The sequence below is a fragment of a genome, unplaced genomic scaffold (genome assembly GCF_019419815.1).
Source record: "Pyrus x bretschneideri cultivar Hongxiangsu unplaced genomic scaffold, Pyrus_bretschneideri_v1 Contig24, whole genome shotgun sequence".
Classification (NCBI taxonomy): Eukaryota; Viridiplantae; Streptophyta; class Magnoliopsida; order Rosales; family Rosaceae; genus Pyrus; species Pyrus x bretschneideri.
In genome coordinates, this window is record NW_025999546.1 from 800,001 (window position 1) to 822,657 (window position 22,657).

Below are 22,657 nucleotides of genomic sequence, written 5' to 3' on the forward strand. Positions count from 1 at the left end.
GGAGGAGAGATGAAAAAGAATCGAGAGAGGAAGAGGTGTGAGAGAAGGAATCGAGAGAATTAAGATAGCGGATTGGAGGAGAAACGAAAAAGGTAAAAAAAAAAAAAGAGGAAAGAGAAAGAAGAAAAGATAGAGAGAGATTTGGAGTGAGAGGAGAGAAGGGAGAGAAAAGAAATGAGTGAATTTAAGTTTAAAAACTCACTTTTTATATTTTTAGAGAATAAATTATATTTTTGAGTTAGTCTTGAGTTCAGTTTTTGAAAATAGTCTTATCAAACAAAATTTTAAGGCTTAAAACTTAAAAATTATTTTTAAATTAAAAAAATTAAATTCAAATAGAATACCAAATAAGTGCTAAGGTTTCTTACAAACTTCGTTCGTCTACTTTCATGTTCTTCTAACGCCTAATTTTTAGCTATGCTCACTGTACTTCACACAAAAAATCACTTTATCCTGTACACTCTATTACGTCTGAGTTGACCCAAATCAAATTTACAATCATGGGTGCCATTTGCCCTTTGTAGAATGACAATCTGATGGAACTCTAATTGAGTATTTATGAATTGGAAAATGCTAATCACACATTTATTTTTACTTTCACACATCATTGTTAATTTTCTGTTATTGATATTTTTCAAATCATTCAATTCGATGTTCAAAAATTGAGAGGGTGTGTGAAAAGTAAAAATCGGTGTGTGGATAGCATACTCTAATGTTTCAAAAGATGCTACCTAGTTAGGTGGCTAGGCAGCCTCTAAACGGATAGGCGGATTTAAGTAAATTAATTAATATGGTGTAAATAAGTGCCCATTTATACTTCGTAAACACATAATCGTATTGGGATATAAATTGCAAAAAAAAAATATATATATATATATAGATTATAAAGTATTAGAACATATTGAAAATATGAGGAACAAGTATAGAATGGGTGTTCGTCCTAGTATTCAACAATTCTCTTACATTTTATTGAAAAAAATAAAACGGAAAATGAAAGTTATCAATTTTGTGTTTAAGTGAAAGTCACAACCTAAATAAGTGCCTAATGAATTTAGGCAGTTCTAAACGCACTATATTAATTTCAAATTCTTAAAGACTATCAAAACGATAATTAGCAGTTTAGCGCCTAGACGGATATTTTTAGGACGGTTGCACACCCTTACGAATTTGCCACTTACCACGCGTTCCAACTTAATAATTGCACCGCCGCATCCCGGCCTCTCAAGGCCCGACTAAAGGCAACGCTGCCACTAAATCAACAGTCGCTTTGCCTTTATATTTATATAATTTTATCCTATATAAAAAATATAATATATATATTTTGACTTTTGGCTTCTTCTTTTATCTCTCTTTCGCTCTCTCTGTCATCTCTCACTCTGGTAGTAGTAGGGTTTTGGAAAAACCCCAAAACCCAATCCCTCCCCATCTCTTCAGGTAATTCTCTCTGTCTCTTTTTTGTAATTTATTTGTTGGAATTAATGCATAATTAGTGGCATCGCAGCTGTAAATTCTTGAGTTGTGTAAAATCCATGTTTTGATTTGTGCAGTTTTGTTGATATAGATGTTTTCTCATGTGGGTTGCTCTTGGATTTTGTTTCTGTCACTGTCTGTTGATTTTTCCTCTTCAAATCGTGACTCTTTTGTACACACATATATACAAACACACACAACGCACTTTATAATGTATGTTTTTCTCACTCAATTTCTTCAGTTACTTACTCAAAGCTGACCGTGTAATCTTTCGGTTGATCGAAGAAAAGATTCGTTGGGATTCTTTTTAATTTCCTCATTTTCCCTTTGGTGACTTTCTATTTTGCTGAATTTTCAGTTGAAATGAAAGAAATTTGTAAATATTCAACTTTTGAAACCCAGAAAGATAATTCAAAATTATGATAAACAAGAGTTTATAACCCTTGAGAAGAGGAACTTAGGTCTTCTATAGCTAAGATCTTGTTTTGAATACCAATATTTTCATACCATTTGAAAATTGCAAACAAATGATGATTTCCAGGAGTGTTGGGTCAGTTTCTAGTGTCATTGAGCTGGGTTTTTGTTTGTTCATGTGCAAACGAAATTTCGCCATCGATTTTTTTCTTTTTCTCCCTGTAAGCTTTATCGAATAAGATAAAGGTGGTATACATTTTTATATGTTTTATTCTTTCATCTCATGACTCGGTTGAGTTTCCATTTTTGACTAATATGACTCATGATGGTTGCGAATGTTTATATATGTCTTCATCTTTGTTCTGATTAATGTTCAGGATTTGCTTCACTGATCTTTCCTTGTTACTTGATCTGTTTTATATCACATTGTGTCTTTTCTTTTCACAATTTCTTCTGTTTCAGTTATTACTGGCTAATACTAATTACTTAAACATCATCCAAATATCCAAAAAAGATAAATAAGATTTTAACAAATGAATTTTTTTCAATGTCAAGTCTTAGATTGTTAGTGTCTGTTTTCTTTTCTCATGAGGATATTTTACATGTAACTCTTCTTTATCTCACAAAGGTTGCGTATGTGGAGGCTTAAATTTCAGAAGGTGCTGAACTGAGTGTAATGCATTCTGTAAAGGGTAGTTGGGTTGGGCAGACATTTGCCCTTGCTAAAAACAATGAATCTGAAGGAAGGAGATCCAGAATTCGGCGTTCAAAGGAAGAGAGGAAGGCAATGGTTGAATCCTTTATAAAGAAGTAATCACATCATAGTTTCTTTGTTTAAAATTTTCTACCATCGTAACTTATGAGAAAAAGAAAAGAGAAGTCACTAATCCTGTAACCAATATAGTTCTGATGAAATATACTAGGATTATGGGCACTAATCTTCTACCTTTTACTCAGGATAATGATATATAAATGAATTCTATATGCTTCTATGAAATATCTTATATTGAAATTTGTTGATCCAGCATTACGTCCCGTCTATCATGATTGTTTCTTTGTACTCTTGATATTGTAGTTGAGTAGGATACTAGTACATCTGTATGCTTTTAAGGTAGGGACCGTTTTCTGGATCCCTGTTTCTAGCTTCTGGATAAGCTTTGTCAAAATCTTATTTAAGCTATGATTTTTGTCATTTATATGTTGAGTTTATGTAACTATTGTGAATACATAAGTGGGTATACAATATATATAGCCATTATAATCACTTTGAGATTTTGACTACCTTTGAAGATTAATGCTTTCTTTCGATTTATTGCCTGCCAAATTGATTGAAGTATGATGTTTTGATATATATTATTTTTTTTGTTCACCAGAATGATTTAGAAAATTTATTCTGTAAGCACTCTTTTAAGAAAATTTTATGTTTGTGTTCTTTACAGTCCATTTAACCGAAGAAAATAATAGTAAGGAAACTAATAAAACATATGGTTGTGTAGCACTTGTGTTTAGTAGGACTAACTTTTGATAGGCATATGCAGTAGGAGAACTGTTCCTGTTAGAAGTTGATAGGAGTATTTTGATCGGTATATTGTAGTGTTATTGTGTATTTTCTTGCCACTGACTTCCACATCCATCTTAATATTTTTGAATTTCTGATTTCTGAAAAGAATGTGCAGCCTGTCTAATGGTCTTGCTTACAGGTATCAGAAACTAAACAATGGGAGTTTCCCATCACTTAATCTTACCCACAAAGAAGTTGGTGGATCTTTCTACACAGTACGAGAAATTGTCCGAGATATAATCCAGGAGAATAGAGTGCTTGGTCCTGTTAAGTTTACTGGAGAGGAGCAGACCGTTGACGAGTTCTGGGAACACAATCCATTGGGAACCATTGCTGCAGAACCACAAAATTCTTTGTCAGTGTCATCAAATGAATCACAGTTTGTCACCAATAAAAATCAGGGTGCAATTGAAGAACTGGTTTTCGCATCTGATGGGCATTTAGTTAGACCTGAAAGTCAGATGTTTGAGAATGGGCAAATCATCAACGGTACTCAAGTAGAAGTGAATGACAGAGAATTTAATGAACTGAAAAGTACAGAGTTAGAAGTAAATGGACCAGTGGAAATAGAGAAGCATGTTGCTGTTGAATCTATAGTTTCAAATGGGCATTGTACTGAGCCTGAATATCTGAGTTTTGGAAGTGGACAAATCAATGGCAGCGAGGTAGATATGAAAGTGAAAGAAAGGGAGGAACAAACATATACAGAGCTGCAAACAGTTGAACCTTTGGAAGCAAAGAAGAATGGTGAAGAAGTTCTGGCAACATCTAGGCCTAAGGTGACTCCTATAGCAGCAGATGTAATGGTGGAGACATTCCCATTAAAGCCGGTAACTAGGAAACCTGAGAGCTTGGATGGAAGTTTACAAGTAGTAACAGATTTGACTAAGTCTACTGAGGACAAAGGAACTAGAGCGATGGAGTCAGCTTGTGTTGATAGTTCACCAGTGGATACATTGAGTTCCATGAAGGGCATGGATGATAACGTAGAGATAAATCTTTCAAGTCCATTGGTTGAAAACAAATCCAGCCCAGTGGATGAAGCACTAGGACATGCCATAGATCCATCACTTGAAAGCTCAAATTCCTCAACCTTTAATGAAGGTATTGTGCATGAAACAGGAAGCACAGACCTTAGTGTCAAATCACCTCATAAAGATGTTCCAACCTCAGAGATCTTTGAACAAAGCCAGCTGACTGAGGGATCTAAGGTAGTTTTAAATTGGAATGTCTTCTTGTGTAGATTTTCATCTTTTTTTGTCATAATTACCAACCAAACTTCACAACTGAACTGTCAATATTGTCTTGTTTTTCAATTTTCACAATTGTGGATTAGACGTGTTCAGTATCAATATTGTGATACGTATTATCTAGTTCTAGTCATGATGTTATTACTGTTGTAACATTGTCTCTTAGATTAATAGCGATAGCAAAAACTTGACTGTCCATACCATGTTGAGTGAAGAACTTTGTTTTCCTTAACAATGATACGAAGAATGGTATACCTATTATTGTTCAAAACTTGTTAGAGTGGAAATTTCAGATTCATTGACCAAAAAACGTTAAATTGTTGGTGCATATTTACAGGCTGATAAAGCTCCATATGGTTTACATACAAAGAATATCAACGGTACCAGTGGTAGCAGCGAGCTGTTGAAAACCAAAGAGGTGCTTGTGGTTGAAGATGAAGTTGATGTCCAGACCAGCGGCAGTTTGACGAAAGGAAGCAAACCAACTTTAGACAGAATTAATCTGTAAGTATATGTTGTAAACCCAGTTCAGTTGCATCCCATAACTAGGAAATTTGACAAGATTGTTCAGGATGATTAATTTTTCTTGTCAATTGTTTCTTTGGGCAGTGAATCATGGGAAGGTGCATCTAAAAAGTCCAAGGGACCAGAAGGTAACCCACTTTGGGATGTATTTAAAGCGTTTTTAGACGCCCTTGTGAAATTCTGGTCTGAATGAACTTAAAGAGTATAGTTTCAAATTTTGCTAGTGATGGGTGAGCAAGGAGTTATGTACATGCCAGTCATATGTGATTTCATCCTTACTTAATCGTGTGGTCTTTCTCTAGATTATCGCTTTATCTTGTTCCATACTTGACATGGTTCATGTGTTGCTTCATCTTTTCCCCTCGACAATCTAAATTTCTAATTATCTCTTGTACATTACTCATCAAACGGCGGCATCCATGTTGTTTTAGAGAGACATTGCTGAATTAAGATTCTTAGGTTGATGGGTTGTGCTATAATTGCGAGTACTCTGCAAACTTACATTCGTAAAATTGTGGATGGTCTTTCGCACAGTTGCACTCTTGTGATAGTTAAAGAGTTGTTCTGGTGACATTTTAGGGATTCACATTCTCTTGTAAATATTTGTGATCTGATTCGCCATCCATCCAGAATCAGGTGTTTTTAGTGTGAGAATGTGAAGGACAAAGTCTCACATTTCAAATGGATTAAACCTTGCATGGGTTTGGGTTACTCTCCACATTGCCAGCTGGTTTTATAATAGAATCCAAACGGCAGTTGGACTTTGTTCAAGCATTTTATGGTCAGCACTGTAAAAGTATGGCTACGAGATCGTATTGGCTTGGAAAACCGAAACAAACTCCTTTTGATGTGTTTGGGTGAAGTGGATGAGCAAAACTGTTGGTTTTCAGTAGTGTTTCGTGCTTGGCATAGGTGAACAAAAGTTTCATGAAGCGATTGCAGGTGAAAGCAAGCCTCTGATTTAAATCTTAATGCAATTATACGATTTTATACACACAAAAAAGAGTAAATTGTAGTAATGATTTCTCAACTTTAATCAAATTGGAGCAATGGTTCTTCAACTAAAAATCCATTACTATTGATTCCTCAACTTATCAAAATGTGTAGCTATAGTTCTTTTTATCAATTTCGTCAAAATTTTGTCAAAATAAGTTATGTTGAGATAACCATTTATATAATAGGGGTCTCTCAACTCATCAAAGTATGTAATTATGGTTATTTTCGTCAACTACCTCAAAAATTTTGTCAAAACGAGTTATGTTGGAAGGATCATTGCTACAATTAGATTAAAGTTAAGAGACCATTTTTCCAGTTGAATTAAAGTTGAGGGATCAATGGTAATGAATTTTTAATTGATGGACCATAACTGCATGTTTTAATGAGTTGAGGGATCAATGGTAATGGATTTTTAGTTGAGGGATCATTGCTCCAATTGAGTTAAAGTTAAGGGACCATATCTACAATTTACTCCACAAAAAAAGTAGTATCCAATTTTCAATTTTCAAAGCAAGTAACCATTTACTATAGTGGTGGAAAGAAGTTGAGCTCTTGCATGATGACGTGAGTTCGATCCAGTCAGCGGCTAATTGAACATCTAAACTAACAAAATCTAGCAGCTAATTTAACATCTAATTTAACAAAATCTATCGTTCTACAAATTTTATTTTATTTTTCAATTTTCAAAAAAAAAAGAACAAAAATTGAAAATAAAATGATTATTAAACTAAAAAGTCCATACCGCTGTAGTTTCAGTTAAGTATGCGTCTTTAAAAAATTTGAAAAAAAATCCCTTAATGTTAAGCCATTGGTTCCTGTATCCATTTAACTCAAATTAACTTTTTTACATACAACATGGATACTTTTACTTACATGAACAAATGAATTAATCTCAGTGAATTTATGTGGTACAAGTTACCTGACTTTTGTATTCGAGTCAAAGTAGACAATAAACTAGTCCCTCCCCTCCCCTTTGCTAATTGACTTAGTTTTCCTTAACAAAGTTGATTAATTAAACAAGGCTAAACAGAATTAGATATAAGAAAGAACCTTTGCTCTGGAGCTTTCTCGTGACTATATTTTGTCTACTAAATGGAGGTGTATCATGCAACATATGGGTTTCTTATTATTATATATCTGTGTGTACGTAAAAAGTCATACGTACTGAATATTTAAATAAAATAATATAGAAAAGAAAAACTTAACGACGTAAGATTGGAACTACCACGGAGTGATCCAGTGGTTAATGAGAAGTCTAGATCATGTTCCACATGCCATGTCCTCGGTACAATTCTTGACACTCGTAAATTACACGACGGTAACCAAAAGACTGAAATGTCTCTCCTAGTCTTCGGGCCCTGGAAGAATGGACTACTGATGAAGACCACCCATTGGTCTCTTTTTAAATAAAGAACGAGGCAAGATTCGGAATGTTGTTGTCTTAGTTTAATTACCTCATATGATAAAACTTTGCATAGGATAAAATCATGATTAACTCTCTACACAGCCATTGTACCGTAAATATATGCATGATTCAGATTGAGCGTTTATACTTTATATGTATGGCCATTAGGACAACCAATTTTAGGGGATCAAATAAGTATTACTTTTCTAGCTAGCATATATAAAGTGGACCATGTGAACACTTCTTTGGATTCGATTTATATAATTGTAAGCATTACATGTATTTTTGGATTTTTCTTCAATATTAAGTAATATAGAAAATCATTGACTAGATTAAAAATAAAGGATCTAATAATTGTGGAAATCAAATCTAATACCTAAAGCACTTGTAGCTGTAAGTGCTATATATCATTAAGTACTACGTAACACTGAAGCCACACTTATACGTATTTTTTACCTTGAGAACGATACACAACCAAACTCAAATACCTACAAACAATCTCATTATTATTATTGTCCAAATCCACCGTTCATAAGATCTGAACTTGAAATATTCTAACAAATTAAAAGATTGAATGTGGCTAATCCAAATAATTGTAGACACACAATCTCATTAATTATATATTAGCAATACTCACAAAACAACAATTTTAACTTGACAACACCCTTTTTTTATTTGGCTACCAATTATAATAATAGCCATTAAAGTCCAAAAAGTTGAATTAGTGTTAATGTACACAATGACTAATGGTAAAAACACCATACAAGACAATTCCAAACATTCGAATCTCATGAATTGGATCTCAAATTATGACAGTGCTTACGTAGTGCATGTTTCATTTGTAGGTAGCCCTAAACTCATTTGAATCTAAACTCTTAAGATACATGCATGCACCATATCATATCATACAAAAAAATATAATATTACTTTCGGGAACATTCGGCAAAAATTGTAACCATGTTATATAAATAATTAAAATGTAGGAAAATGTATGGTACGTAGTGAAGGGAATAATATTTGCATGTTCATGAGAAGTTTCTCATGTTAAAGAGATTCTCTTGAAAATTGGACTCTCCATGGATTCTTTGTCATCTCATGTTTTTAGCACAATGTTTATAATATTGATACGAGAATTAACATTAAATTGTGAAGTATAGCTAGCAGAAAGTCTATCAAGAGTCCCACTTTGAGAGAGTCTCCTTAGCATTTCTCATATGAATAATACTTGACTACTCAAAGAATAAGTAGGAGCTCCTACTCAATACTGTTCATTTCTAATTCATGGAAGCTTGTGTTTATGATCTGAACGTTCATATCATGAAGCACTTTATAAAGATCATGTTAGCAAATCAATTAAAACTAAGATCGTTTTGATATCGAATTGTCTATGAACAAATGGACAAAAATGGTAAAAACATTACGAACTATTTATTTATTTACTACAGTTGATTGACTTAACGACCTTAGTTTTAATTTATTTTTGATAAGATGATCTTTATATAGTGATTTATAATATGAATAGTTCATATTATAAACACAAAATTCTGTAAACAAAACGCGAAGATTACTCCTCTTTGGGTATCCAAACATTATTCTTCTCATATGTCAATATATATCACTTTCGTATATAGATTGACGCTGAAAACCAAGCAAGGAAGGGGACACTTCACGTGGAAAAATTCAATATCACGACGGGTTGGTATTTGGTAATCCTAATCCACACTTCATATTTTATACTCTTTTTTTTTTTTTTTTTAGATTTTAATAGTATGAGAGAGAGAGAGAGAGAGAGAGAGAGAGAGAGAGAGATCATGCATGTTTGGTAGCTGGTAGATAAGCGTATTCAAGGCTCTTTGCATGGAATCCTATGCTGCTGCTGCTCTGCTGGACGCACCGTTTCGATCGATCGTCTTATACGATTGCTCTGTTTTATTAGACTTGGCTAATATATATATATATATATATATCTCTCTCTCTCTCTCTACGCGCACATGGTGGGACTGAACACAATCGATGAGGCCAAAACATATAAATCTAAAAACATTTCAATCAATTATTATGTAAACGTCCAAAAGAAAAGATCACCTATTAAAGCTAGGCTACTTAATTATATTGGTAGGTATCATCTACCGTAAAGGATAAAATGCTCCAACTCCAAGAGTATACCTGTTGGTGGGTGAAAATGCTATGATTTTTTTATACACTACTACTCACATATTTAATGAGGTGAATAATGATACCCAAGTCTTCCTGTTTATGATCAATATATTTTTATCGGACAAATATCATAATTAGAATCGTTCATTCTCTTTATCATCATCTAAAAATCACATATGTACAAAATTATTCCATTTTAGAAACCCCTTAGCCACCCCTACATGTCAAACCAATCAACGGTTTGGGTAACAAGCAACATCCTCATAATGAACTATCCATTTGTTTTGATGCATATGAATGGCTAAAATATCTCCATACTGAATGACCTTTTGCACATTATATCTTTAATAATAATAAAGTAATGAATAGTTTTGATTACAATATTTTCACAGTAAAGATACGTTAATTATAAGTGTGGAGACAAGTAGGTTCTATATGAGGAATTAACACAAGTATTTTATTTTTTTATAAATTTGAATCCATGCACTTCCAAAGTTTACATAGATACTACCACAGCATTTGAATATTAATTGTAAAAAAATTAGTATACAAAGTAGTGTAAATTTATAAGGGTCGGGCAAAATTTTAGGTTCTAATCATAGGGGTGGAACTACAATTTTCTAAGGGGTTGGCTAATGTTTGTTAACAAAAACAAATTAAACTAGGTTACTGGGTATGTTTGTAATTGCTTCTAAAAGAATATTTCTGCTCATAACATTTCTGCTAGAAGTGGCACCATAAGCACGTCGAATTATACTTAAAAACTTAACTGATTCTTGAAAAAAGCACACAGTAGAAGCTTCTCTCAAAAACACTTATGGGTGAAGTAAACTGGCCAACACAATTATTATCATTTTTAATTGTTAGAAAACGTTTTGTTGGAAACAATCCAAATAGATCCTAAATCGTTAGAGTCCAAAGATGCAGTTAACATAATTTGAACTAGATACATATGATTTTTGCGTACCAGGGATGGTCTAAAATGTAAAAAAAATCTGAATTGTATGCTTCTAAAATGTCAAAACCCTAAAATTATATGTAGTGAAAAAAGTTGGGTTGGCTATCCTTATTTAAGTTTATTTTTCTTTTGAAAAAAATTTGGTCTGTCCACAAGAGAACCACTTACATAGTATGGGTATATCGCTACGGTAGTATACCATGCTAATACCCATTATACATAGAGAAACTTGCACATATAGTTATACCATTAACACAAGACATTACAGTAACATGATACATGTACTATATAAGTAACTCTTGATTATAGACCAAGAAGCTCTCCACCCTTTAATGTCTAAATATATATTAACACGAACTATGCAATAATCAAAAACGAGAAAAACATACCTGTAAATTTTACAAAGTTCATCTTAAATCATAAGTATTTTATTTATGAAATAAAAGAAATTGCGGATCCGTTAAACGGTCTGCATGCACGGAGCATGAATATCGTGCCGGCTGCCAAAAAGAAAGAAAAAGAAAACGTGAGTATCGTGTCAAAGCCCCAGCTTTGGCAGAGAGTGGGATACACCATCTTCCAGGGCGCGTCGTTATAACCTAAGGCTTTTGATTACCACCTTTTGCCCCTATCGTAGGATTTACGTTAACATGTCGATCCAAAACAAAAGCTAAAAAAAAATTATAAAAAATAAAAAATAAAAAAGAAGCAAGAAGAATAAGATCTGATTCCCAGAAACTCGATGCTTCTATTGTACAGCTCTATCGACTAAATTTCTAACTATATATTTGATATTTCTTTGGTAGCAAAATCTTTTACCTCAGTTACTTTCGCCTCATTTCTTCCTTTTCAATCAAAACGGTAGCATTCTATTCACAGTTAAGCAACACAATCTTCTAAAAAAATGTCACGTATGAGATGTCTTCGGTTACTTACTTTTGAATTAATATTTTCCATCAATACTTCTTTTTCCGTAAACATATCTAATTGGCCATTACCGTTTAAGAAACAAATTAATTAATAACATGACCGGCTCACTTCTGTAACTTAAAATACTCTTTACGATATTAACACATTACCATAAGTTTGACAATTTATAGATAGAAAACGATAATAATGAAGGTAACTTTAATGCCAAATATCTAACCCCAAAAGGAAATTAAGGATCGATATTGACATGACACCAGATGCTGATAAAGCTAGGATGATCAAGATCAGCTAATTAAATCTCTAAGCTGCCTAGCTACTTGTTGGTTATTCATTCATTTCGATGACCTAAAAGAACATTCCATATAATAACCCTCACAACTCAACCACTCAAAAATAGAAACTAGGCCCAAAATTAAATAAAAATGTTATGCGTAAATACACAATTATTTTCTTTGATGATATAGATATATAGATACTTCCTAATAAAATTTCATAAAACGTTTCACAATACCATACAGCATTAAACCCAGTATCTTTTCCCGCTCACACAAGGTCGCATGCTCGGAAAGTTTTATGAAGATTCAATTTTTGTTTTGTTGAGACACATTCTCTCCTTGAATCTCCAAGGGTGAGTATGTTTTCAAAGTTAAGATTTTATAATTTTGTAAATGTAAAGTTAATTACTTGAGAAAGATTGGTAATACAAAAATGATTTTCGCAACCCTTGTCCTCCTTTTACATACCCCTATTTATTTATGTTCCTTAATTTTTCTTTGATTTATCCAATCCATATACAATCAAGCAACAAGAATGCATGCAAAAACAATGTGGTCGGAAATCCTTCCCAAAGCTAGACAAAGAGAGAGGAATTTGGTAATAACTTATTCAACCCATATAACTATTTTATTCCTAATATAATTTCATTAAACGGTTCACAGTATCAGACAACACTAAAAAACAGTAATTTTTCCAGCTCATTCAAGATCTCAAACTCAAAGAGTTTTATGTGTGAATTTATTTATTGGGAGAGAGAGAGGGAGAGAGAGAGAGAGAGAGATTGGTAATATGTATTGGTAACATAGTGGTTGAGGTTAAAAATGAGGGTAAATTTGATGTAGGAGGGAGAAGATAAAAGAGGGGAGGTCATTTTCCAAAGAGAAGGCTTGTAGCTAAAAGATAGAATAAAGAAGCATCAATGACCTTTCTTTCTTTGTCTCTCTCAGCTGTATTACCTTCTAACGCACGACTTCCCACTCTTTAACACGTTGTGATGAGACCTCTTTATCCCTCCCTCCTCCCATCTCCCTCAATCCATAAATATATAATAGCCCCACAAAACATACATATCGCTCCCAACAAAAACACCTCTTTATATATATTTGTCACACCATCTCCCACCTCCTCCATTTCTCCACTACAAAAACCACCATGGCCACTGGTCTGGACTTCTGCCAAGACCTCCCAAATCCAAGACTCCCCACCATCAAAATCTCAGCCCCGCATCCACGGCCGCAACCATCGCCATCTCATATCGACGACAGCGTTGTCTCCGAGTGCCGCACGCCAACATCCAAGGAGAACAAAATCCCCACGATTCTTACATGTCCGCCTGCGCCGAGAAAGCCGGCCAGAAGGGTGGGTTCTTCATGCAAGAGGAAACTGCAGTTCTTCGAGACCAAGAACAGCGAAGAGGTTGAAGATATGTTCAGATCGAGCTTTATGATCAACTCTCGTGCCAAAAGGAGCTGCCCATGTACATAAATCAAAGCTGCTTCATGGATCGGTGCCAATTCAATTCAACGGACTACTATTATTACACCTTTTTTCTTATTTATTTTTCACGATTTTTGGTTTCTGGGTTTTATATATGTGGGATAGGTACGGTCCAAAACGTGGCAATCACGTCCGTATAATTTGTATTACAAGTTCATGGACAGATTCAAGCCTGCTGGGCAAGATTGAATTTCCAGGTTATATATAGGAGGGGTACTTGGATGGGTTTTTCAGACAGTTGGATCTGGATTTATATTTGTATTCCTTCATCATCTGTGAGTGTGAATTACTTCAATTCCTTCACAACTAACCAATTGGTAAATTCTGGATGTACATCTTTTGTTTAATTATGTTCAATCAATCATATGAATTACCTTTCCTACTAGCTAGCTAATTGGTATTCTTTGAATTCTTATTATTTAGGTTCTTCATTGGTATAATTTGACTTTTCTTTTTCATTTGGATTGAATTTTCTTCTCTTTATTTTTTATTATGAGTAATGAAAATAGAGGTTAATACACAAATGTGATTTTTTACTCTCTTTTTTTCTTCTTGCGCATTGCTATTTATTTTTTATAGTTCGTTAGATTGAATAATTCAATGCAAGTGTGTGGATGAAGAAAAAATTATTTCACTTTATATATATATATATATTGACAGGCATGATGAACGAGGAGAGAGAGAGATGGTAGATGAGGGGTTGGTGTGAATATTGCTTTGTTCGTGTTGTTTGGAAGGAAGAGGATAAGTTAGGATTAAGGTAGCTTTAGGTGGGTTTATTTGTGGCGTAATTTAATGGCTATTGGTTAAGATGGTTGATCTGTCCAGCGTTTGACATTTCAAGTTGAGTGATTGACACGGCTGTGGGATCCGTAAACTCTGATTAACTAGATTAATCAGGTCCTTCTTAAGTTTTCTGTGAGATCGTGTGTGTGAAACAAGAGAGAAAGAAATTTAGGTCCTTCTTAATCCACTCTCTTTTTCTTTGGGACAATGAGAGATTTGTACTGTTTAACAATCCCAAGAATGATCCATATTATGGGATGTCATAAACCATACTAGCTAGTATTCAATGCATGTTCGTATCTTGTCTGTTTTGACGACTGTAGAAACATATATACATATAATATACAAATTTTTCTCCACAAGATAATAAGACCATCTCCAAAGGAAATGTCAAATTATAAGAGTCAAAATATAATTGATGATTAATGTGGCAATCTGAAGCATTATGTCAAATTTTGTAATTCTCCGACCAAATTGTCAAATGTTATTTTATTATTTAAATAGAGATTTAAATGATTGTAATTATTAACAAAATGTTGAAATAAATTTTTTATTGGTTGAAATGTTAGTGGAATAAGGGACCAACTATTAAAATGAATTAAAAATAACATTGACATTGATGTCAAATTTGACATCAAATCACTAAGCCTTCAAATCCAATCAGCAAATAACACTTCAGTTGGAAAGACTTTTGATGTCAAATATGCACAGTGACATTCCACCTAAGATTTTGACATCTCCTTTGGAGATGCTCTAAATGCACACATGATCATACATGATCTTTCTTAGTTTTTATCTTCTTAACTAAAAAAATTATGGTCCTTCGATTTAATATCTTTAGACAAACGATGTTGTTAATGAATTAAGGTATTAAATGTTAGCAGGAATGAAAATCGATAGGGATTAAACCTTCACCAAAATATTATTACTTTCTGCCAGTAAAGCACCATATGCAATTTTTTATTTTTTATTTTTTTTTTCAAATTGCCGTAAGTAGTTTTTGGTTTTCGTTGACTATTAATGCTAATAGTTTTTTCATTGGATTCTATTTTGAGGAACCCTCAAACCTAACATCGTATCTCATCACGTATCTTATCTATATATATAATAAACGTTGAAAAACCCTTCGGGTTTCAGAAAAGGCCAGTATTAACTGTCTTATCATTGTAAGCAGTGCACAAATCAATATCTTTTTCTGTTTGTCTGGAACATGAATAACATTACAAATATTCACTATCTATAACATATAGATTATTATGTCCGTGTATTATATGTGAATTGAAGCGATATTCATACATATATCGACTATGCTACCAAATTTGGCTATCAGGAATTTGAAAAACAAAAACAAAAATGATGAAAACGAATGATGATTCTAATTAAACAAAAAAACAATAATTAGTGCAAGGGATTTATATATTAAGTAGTTTTTCTCAATACAATCGAAGGTAGAGAAATTCAATCTCTGAAAGAAGCTATGGATTATTGATAATGAAGGTTAATTACTGGTTAATATAACTTGCGAGCAATGGATTTATTCATTAAGAAAGATACCCCATGTGCCAATAATATCAGGGAAACTAGTTAATCACCTAAAATAATGCATGCAATAACATGCACAGAGGCCTCACGTCCAGCCGGGACACATCAATCTCTGCAAATATTGACGACAAGGGCCATATGCACAATATCTAGATCGATCTCATGCCTATTATTTTAATCCTAAAATTAGGGGCTGGCTTGAGTTTTACGTGTTCTAAAGTTGTCATAAAAGGTAGGGTACGTAGACCATATTATAAAATTGACAAGAAGGGAATCATATGATCGCAAGAGGAGAGCTTAGATTATAAGCTACTCTTTCTTTCGCAGTTTCTTAATTTTGACAGCACAAATTAAAGGGCAACTATATAATCCTACTTTAACGACGGCAAGAAGGGTTGTTGGTTAATTACAAAGATGAGCATAAACTTTACGATGTGTGGTTCCTTTTTTTCCTCGTGAGAAAGATGCCCAGCTAGCTAGTTCCTCACTGTTAAGAAATAATGACTGTCCAATCACTGGTACGTAAGTTGGCGGTGTCACTGTCAAAGACAAAAATAGGAGGAGATCATCATCGGGAATTGGGGAGGCATACACAACATCAAATGAGGATCCTCTTTGTAAGGATTCCGGAAATCTTCAAATCGTGTCCGTTCATTGTATATTATGCGCTCATTTTTCGTAAGATACTATATTTATGTTTAATTTTAAATAAAAATATATAAAATAATTTCTAACTGCATAATATATGATAAATAGACACGATTTGAAAATTCCAAGAGGATCCTCATTCCACAAGTTCAGCAGTCATCAGTATTAATGTTCTTAAGGCTTCAATTACCAAAACAAAGACATTCTGTTTAAGAGGAAACTAGATGTTGCAGTTTTGCAAATAGTCAATTATATCAAAATTTTTTAGGTCCCTCTTCAAATATAATCTCAGTCAAAATCAACGAAATATGATATCACTCAGTCATCAAACTGTCATTGGGTATAGAAAGATCATGATTTCAATTAAATACTTAAATTATGAAACAATAATTACATGGTTAAATGAATTTTCATTTTGTTGATTTTTTGCGTGATTAAATTTAAAGGATGACCTAGAAAATAAATAGTTTATCAAATAGTATTGTGGAATTTAAAGGGCTACTTAGAAAATTAAAACTGGCGACATAACAAATATCCATTTTTTAAGACATTAAGTTATTAATTGAAATGTTTTAAAAAAATCAATCGGTAGTTATTCATATTTACTTCATATTTTTTCTGAAGATATACAATATTCCTTACTAATTCATTTCAGTTGTCTTGATATATATATATATATATATATATATATATATATATTTTTAGCAAAGAAAGTGTGGGATATTGTCTTGGTGCTTCATTCGTAAGTCCTAAAGTAGCTTGAGAACTTGAGAATATTAAAGCTTTAAGGAAGAGGAAAAGAGAGATGAGTCTACCGTCCAAAAAACGTGTTGTTAAAGCCATCACACCAATAACTCTGCTTTATTTAGTTTCAGTTTCCCTAAACAGAGAGAGTATCCAATATCTATCGTCTGCAATACGTATTGCTTTCTCTTATGCCAAAAGGAATCAAAATCTCAGGCAAAACCAGGCAAAAGGGAGACCAAAGGAAAAGAAAATCAAACAGAAATGACAAGTTGGAAAAGAAACTTGTGGAAAAGTGAAAGAAAAGGGCTCCTCGTAGCTTAAGACCAACCATTTTGTACTTCTAGTGTTTGTTCGTTTTCAATATTCATAGGGTAAGTAAGTAGGGTAAGACAGGGGTTTTTATAATTGAAAGGTTAAGAAGGAATCTTGCTTCTTGGGAATTGAGGTAGTATAGTAGACTTTATACTACATCATCATGCTATTCTGGTAAATAAGGAAAAGAATTTCCTGGGATTTGGAATTGCCTACCTAGAAAGTTGCATAAAACAAGGAAGTATTTTTGCTCATCACCATTTACTATGATGTATGCTTATCATCCTATTTATCATCGTTAGATGAGTTTGAATTTCGAGATTCTTGTAGTGAATATGCGTAAATGTCAAAATTCAAACTCATCTAACGATGATAACTAGAATGGTGAGCAAAAATGCACTCATAAAACAATATATTAGCACAAAATTACAGTTAAATCATGTCTCACTTCAATCTACTTCCCAAGATTTATACTTTTATGTTTGGAAGTTATCAATGTCTTTCAAAGTAACTTAAAAGACAATTAAAATAGGGAACTATTATTAGTACTTCAAAATCTCATTCTACACTCCACGCAAGTGTACTTTTCTTTTTAATTATAGAAAGTTTGGTGTCAAATAAGATTTTAGGAGTGCTAATAACAATTCCCTTAGAAAAAAGTAATTTAAAAGACCTCTCATTTTATTATAAAATTATATATATCTTTAGTTGGTAACCATTTTGTTTTTATTTTAATTATTTATAATTATTTACATGTGCAAAGTTGACGTACACATAAAAAAAATCTGGCCTATGATTTTCACCTCATCAATAGTTATTTATTTTAGAAAATACTTCAAATGTTTTTTTGAAAGTGCAATACTTGGGCACTGACTGTTTAGTGCCACAAGTATACTGACTATGACTTGGCCCACTAACAATGATACACGTGTATAATTTACATATAATAAAATTATCAGCTAATTCTTGCAACCAAACATCTCGCCTCTCTGACTCCAACGATGGAGAAACACAAACCCCTTCTACACCACTTTCATGTCCTTCCTCTCAGAAGCCAAGTTCCGATCCTTCCTCTTTGTTGCCCATATGCACCATCCATCTCTTAACAACCTCTATGGCTATAGATCTCAGTACTACTTATTAATTTTTCCTTCACAAGCAATAAGGTATATTTCCAGATCAAGGATGGACGCGACGAGGTCTCGGACAAAGGGAGAAAAGTGCTCGGTCGACGGGGTGGATGGGTCTTCCTTTCTCCATGTTTGTGGGGTTAGGAATGGAATTTATGAAAGAGAATTGGAGATAAGATTGGGGTGGGAACGACAGAGAAGGGGATGGGAGTGGATCCACGGGGGAGGGGATGTGGTTGGAATGGTGGTCGGAGGAGGGGTTTGCGGGATGAGATTGATGGAAATAGGTGGGGGACACGGGGCCTGGGAAGAAGCAAGGAAGAATATGAGTGTTTGGTTATGGGTTTAAGATGAAAGTGGGGTGTTTGGTTAACAGACAACGAGTGTTTGGGGAGACTTTAAATGATAGGTGTTTTATTATCACTGGACCATGTTATTGGGTCAGTGTTTTGGGTACTGAACCGTAAGTACCCAAGCATTATTCTTTTTGAAACTCATAATCACATCTAATTTTTCTACCAAATATGACCATAAGTGTTTTTAATTATTTAAAAACACTTAATTATTTTAAACCCATATTTTCTGCACGCCCCAGAAAGTTTTTATTTTAGCTTTTGCTACAGTACTAAAGTAACTCGTAATGACAACGAAAAATGTTAAACACAAAGGGAAATAAATTAAAAATCTCTAAGGCATACTTTCAACTCATGCCTTCTTTGACATGCTATTAATGGGACTTATCGATTGGTTATTGTATATTTTTTAATGAAAATATTTTATAAATTAATCGGGAGAACGTTAGCCAAAAGTGGGTAACAATAAGCTTAACGTAATCTTATTCCAAATTTTTATGTAGTGATAAGAAAATAATCATATATTAAAAAGAATATTTAATTTGTTGACATTTGTCTTTAACACTGCTGAAACTGGCCAAGCCAGTTTGTGACAGAACCCAGGACGTATGCAGTGGAGCAGTTGACTGGACAGTCTGTTTCGATAGTAAGGTATCCTGAAAACAAAAATGACTTGGCTAACAAACCTACATACTCTGAGCACTCGTGTTCCTTATTTCTTTATCTCTGCAAATTAATTACAGTCTTAAACAGGAAAATTAACTTATTAAAACCAGTCCACTGTTATCTTCTCAACTGGAGAACAAGAACAAGGTATAATAAACTTTGAGTTGGACTTTCAAATTCTCAAGCTTCATAACAATTATTTATGCCTTCTTTTGATTTTAGAAAGATGAATCAACAACTTAGTATAATCACAGTGATATTATTTCAATCCCAAACCTGTATCTTCCCGTCGTGTTTGGGTTTTTCCATCGATATCATTAAAAATGAAAGTATTCTTTGTATATAATTTATTCAAAGAAACATTGAAAGAGGAGAGAAATGACAAATGGAAACAGATTCCCGTTGATATATTGTCTTATAGCACAACTCACAAGTTATTGTGTTTGATACTGTCTCTTGTTGTTACAAATGGATATTACACGCCATGCTCACGAATATGTTAAAGACCAAACTCTGCCCTCTGAACTTCTACCAATAACTTTCCCATGAACAATAAAATATAGAAAAAGTCTAGGTCTTCCAATATTTTTATTAGATGAAGGCTTATATTTTTACAGCCCTTGTTTTGGTCTGGAGGAAAGCATATATCCGAAAGGATAATACTAAGTCCAAATTTTTAAATTAAATTTGCAGACAAAATTATATATCATCAATAAAAAATAAGAAAAATTAATGAAAATGATTTGAAAACTTTGAATTTTAACGATAAGGACAAAATAAAGATGGGAGATTTTCATTAAAGTGAACAATACTGAGAGATTTTCGTTAAAGTTCCCTAAAAAAATAAGCACGTTAATCAATATTTAAGTAATAAATTAATCATTAGCATCCACATCATTTGGTTTACAAAATTTGGCTTAAAAACTTGGTCTTAATTAACATTACCCTATCCAAAAACACACATACACTTTTGACATATTTTGACACACGTTTAGGCACTTCGTACATATATTTTAAAGATTCAACAATCTATTTTTTGTGTAATATCTCAAAGATCACGTATCACAAAAATAACTCATATATGAAACTATATGATTGTTGGATTAAATTTAGTATCGGGTAAATCTCAGTTTACTACCCTTAAGTTTTGTGGTTTTCAACATTTAGTACATGAAGTTTTTTTCGTCCCAGAGTTGTACCTAAAGTGTTAATTTTGGGACAATCTTATACATCTGTTAAGTTTTCCATTAGGACTTCTGTTAACTGATAACGTGGTGCCCACATTGACAATTAATGGGTGCCACGTGTCAATATGGGCCCACTTCAATATTAAAAAATTAAAAAAACTTAAAAAAATACAAAAACACAAACAAAACAAAAAAAACCCACCCATCTTCTACCTCCCCCTAACCATGTCCCTTCATTTTTTTCCTCTACAACCCCTACCTTTTCTTCTCTCCTTTGCAACCCCCACCCACCCTCCCTTCATTCTCTCTTCTGCAACCCACACCACCCACCCTCCCTCATCTCTTTTGCAACCCGCACCACCCACCCTAATTTCGTATTGGGAGACGACGATGATTCGTCCGAGAGCCTGGGTGCGATGGTTGATGGGTTGCGAAGGTTGAGGGTCGAGGTTGAGGGTCGAGGAGCTCCGATGCGAGGTTTGCCATCGCGACATTTCGATCATGTAAATTTCACTGCCCTTGCGAGAGATCTGAGTGTCAGGCATCGTCGTTTAATGATCTTAGATCTGAGAGTGTGTGGTTTTTTATAGGTTGTTGGAGTTGAAGGTGAAGAGGTTGGAGGATGAGAGGGAATGTGCTTGAAGAAGGACGTCAAGGCCACCCGTCCGAGAAAAGATCTCAAGTGCAGAGGAGAAGATCAACGGGAAGGTTCGCCGGAGAACCTCGTCAGAAAAATGAACTTCGGCGAACTTGTCCCTACAGTTTAGAGCAGTGAAGAGCGTCGTCGCTTTGGCGGAGCAGCGTCCCCCAACCTCCAAGGCAATGGAGTCCCAACTCTAGGTGTCATGACGGTTCATGGCGCAAATGAGGGTTTTTGGTTTCATCGTGTTCCCCAGCCATGTTCCTCTCATTTCATCATTTTTTTTTTTTTTGAAATTAGGGTTTTTGGTTTTATACCAATCGAAATCTTCGAATTCTTTCTTTGATAGTGGATGATAGATGATGATGAATGTAGAGGAGATGGGAAATACCATTGGTGCGAGGTGGGTGAATGGACTTTCTTTGAATAGTATTTTTAATATAAGACTTTCGACTTTCTCTGGAGCAAAACTTGGTCAAATGGATGAATTTTGGAGTAATTCCACTTGAAGGACGTTCGTGAGTCACTTGGCTTGATCAAATCAAAATTTGGAATTTTTCTACATAGCGGTGATTTTCTGGCAATAAAATAAAGGAGCGATGTGCAGTGCTGGAATAGTGACGTTTTGGGTTTAAATTGCATTTTTGGAGCCCAAGATGACCTTAGATAGGTTCATGGCCGTTTGGAGATATGTTCAGAACGTCCTGATCTTCAAAATAAGCTATCATGGGCTGGATTTGGAAGATATCTGTGGCTAAAACGTGACTGGACAAGTACTTGGCAGATTCTCCTAGCATAATTAGGACTTTATTTTCTAAGATATTTTATTTATTATTTGGTTTCCTAGTTGGAACAAAAGACTATTTTCTAGGGATTGTGTGTTGGTTTTTGGCGTAGGGTATAAGGCTTTGCTGGTCTCAGTTTTTTCTGTACGGTTTCTTTTATGCAAACTTGGAGACAGAGAGAATTGCTAGGGTTCTCGAAGATTTTCTACTTTAAGGTGTTTTCATTCATTTTCTTTATAAGAATAGTTTCTATGATTTTAATTATGAATATGCGTAACTAATTCGTTTTGCTAGGGCGAAGCCTTGAGCCTTAGCATGAATACGTAATTTTTATTTAATTGCTTATGATTGATTGCATGCATACTTTGAATTATTGATCACTGTGATTAAAACTATCTAATTGTCTTAATACCTGATCACCA

General features: G+C 33.8%; 1 protein-coding gene across 2 annotated transcripts; it reads left to right on the plus strand.

Moving 5' to 3' along the window:
- Positions 1-1,240: 1,240 nt before the first annotated feature.
- Positions 1,241-5,610, plus strand: LOC103951703. Of its 2 annotated transcripts, none has more exons than XM_048586437.1 (5): positions 1,241-1,434; positions 2,513-2,694; positions 3,585-4,656; positions 5,033-5,199; positions 5,305-5,610. In XM_048586437.1, exons 2-5 carry the CDS (start codon positions 2,561-2,563, stop codon positions 5,411-5,413), a joined length of 1,482 nt encoding a protein of 493 aa, XP_048442394.1. In that variant the 5' UTR covers positions 1,241-1,434; positions 2,513-2,560; the 3' UTR covers positions 5,414-5,610. The 2 variants fall into 2 exon arrangements, with proteins under 2 accessions (XP_048442394.1, XP_009361423.2); XM_009363148.3 differs by having other exon boundaries at positions 1,244-1,434; positions 2,528-2,694.
- The last annotated feature ends 17,047 nt before the right edge of the window (positions 5,611-22,657 follow it).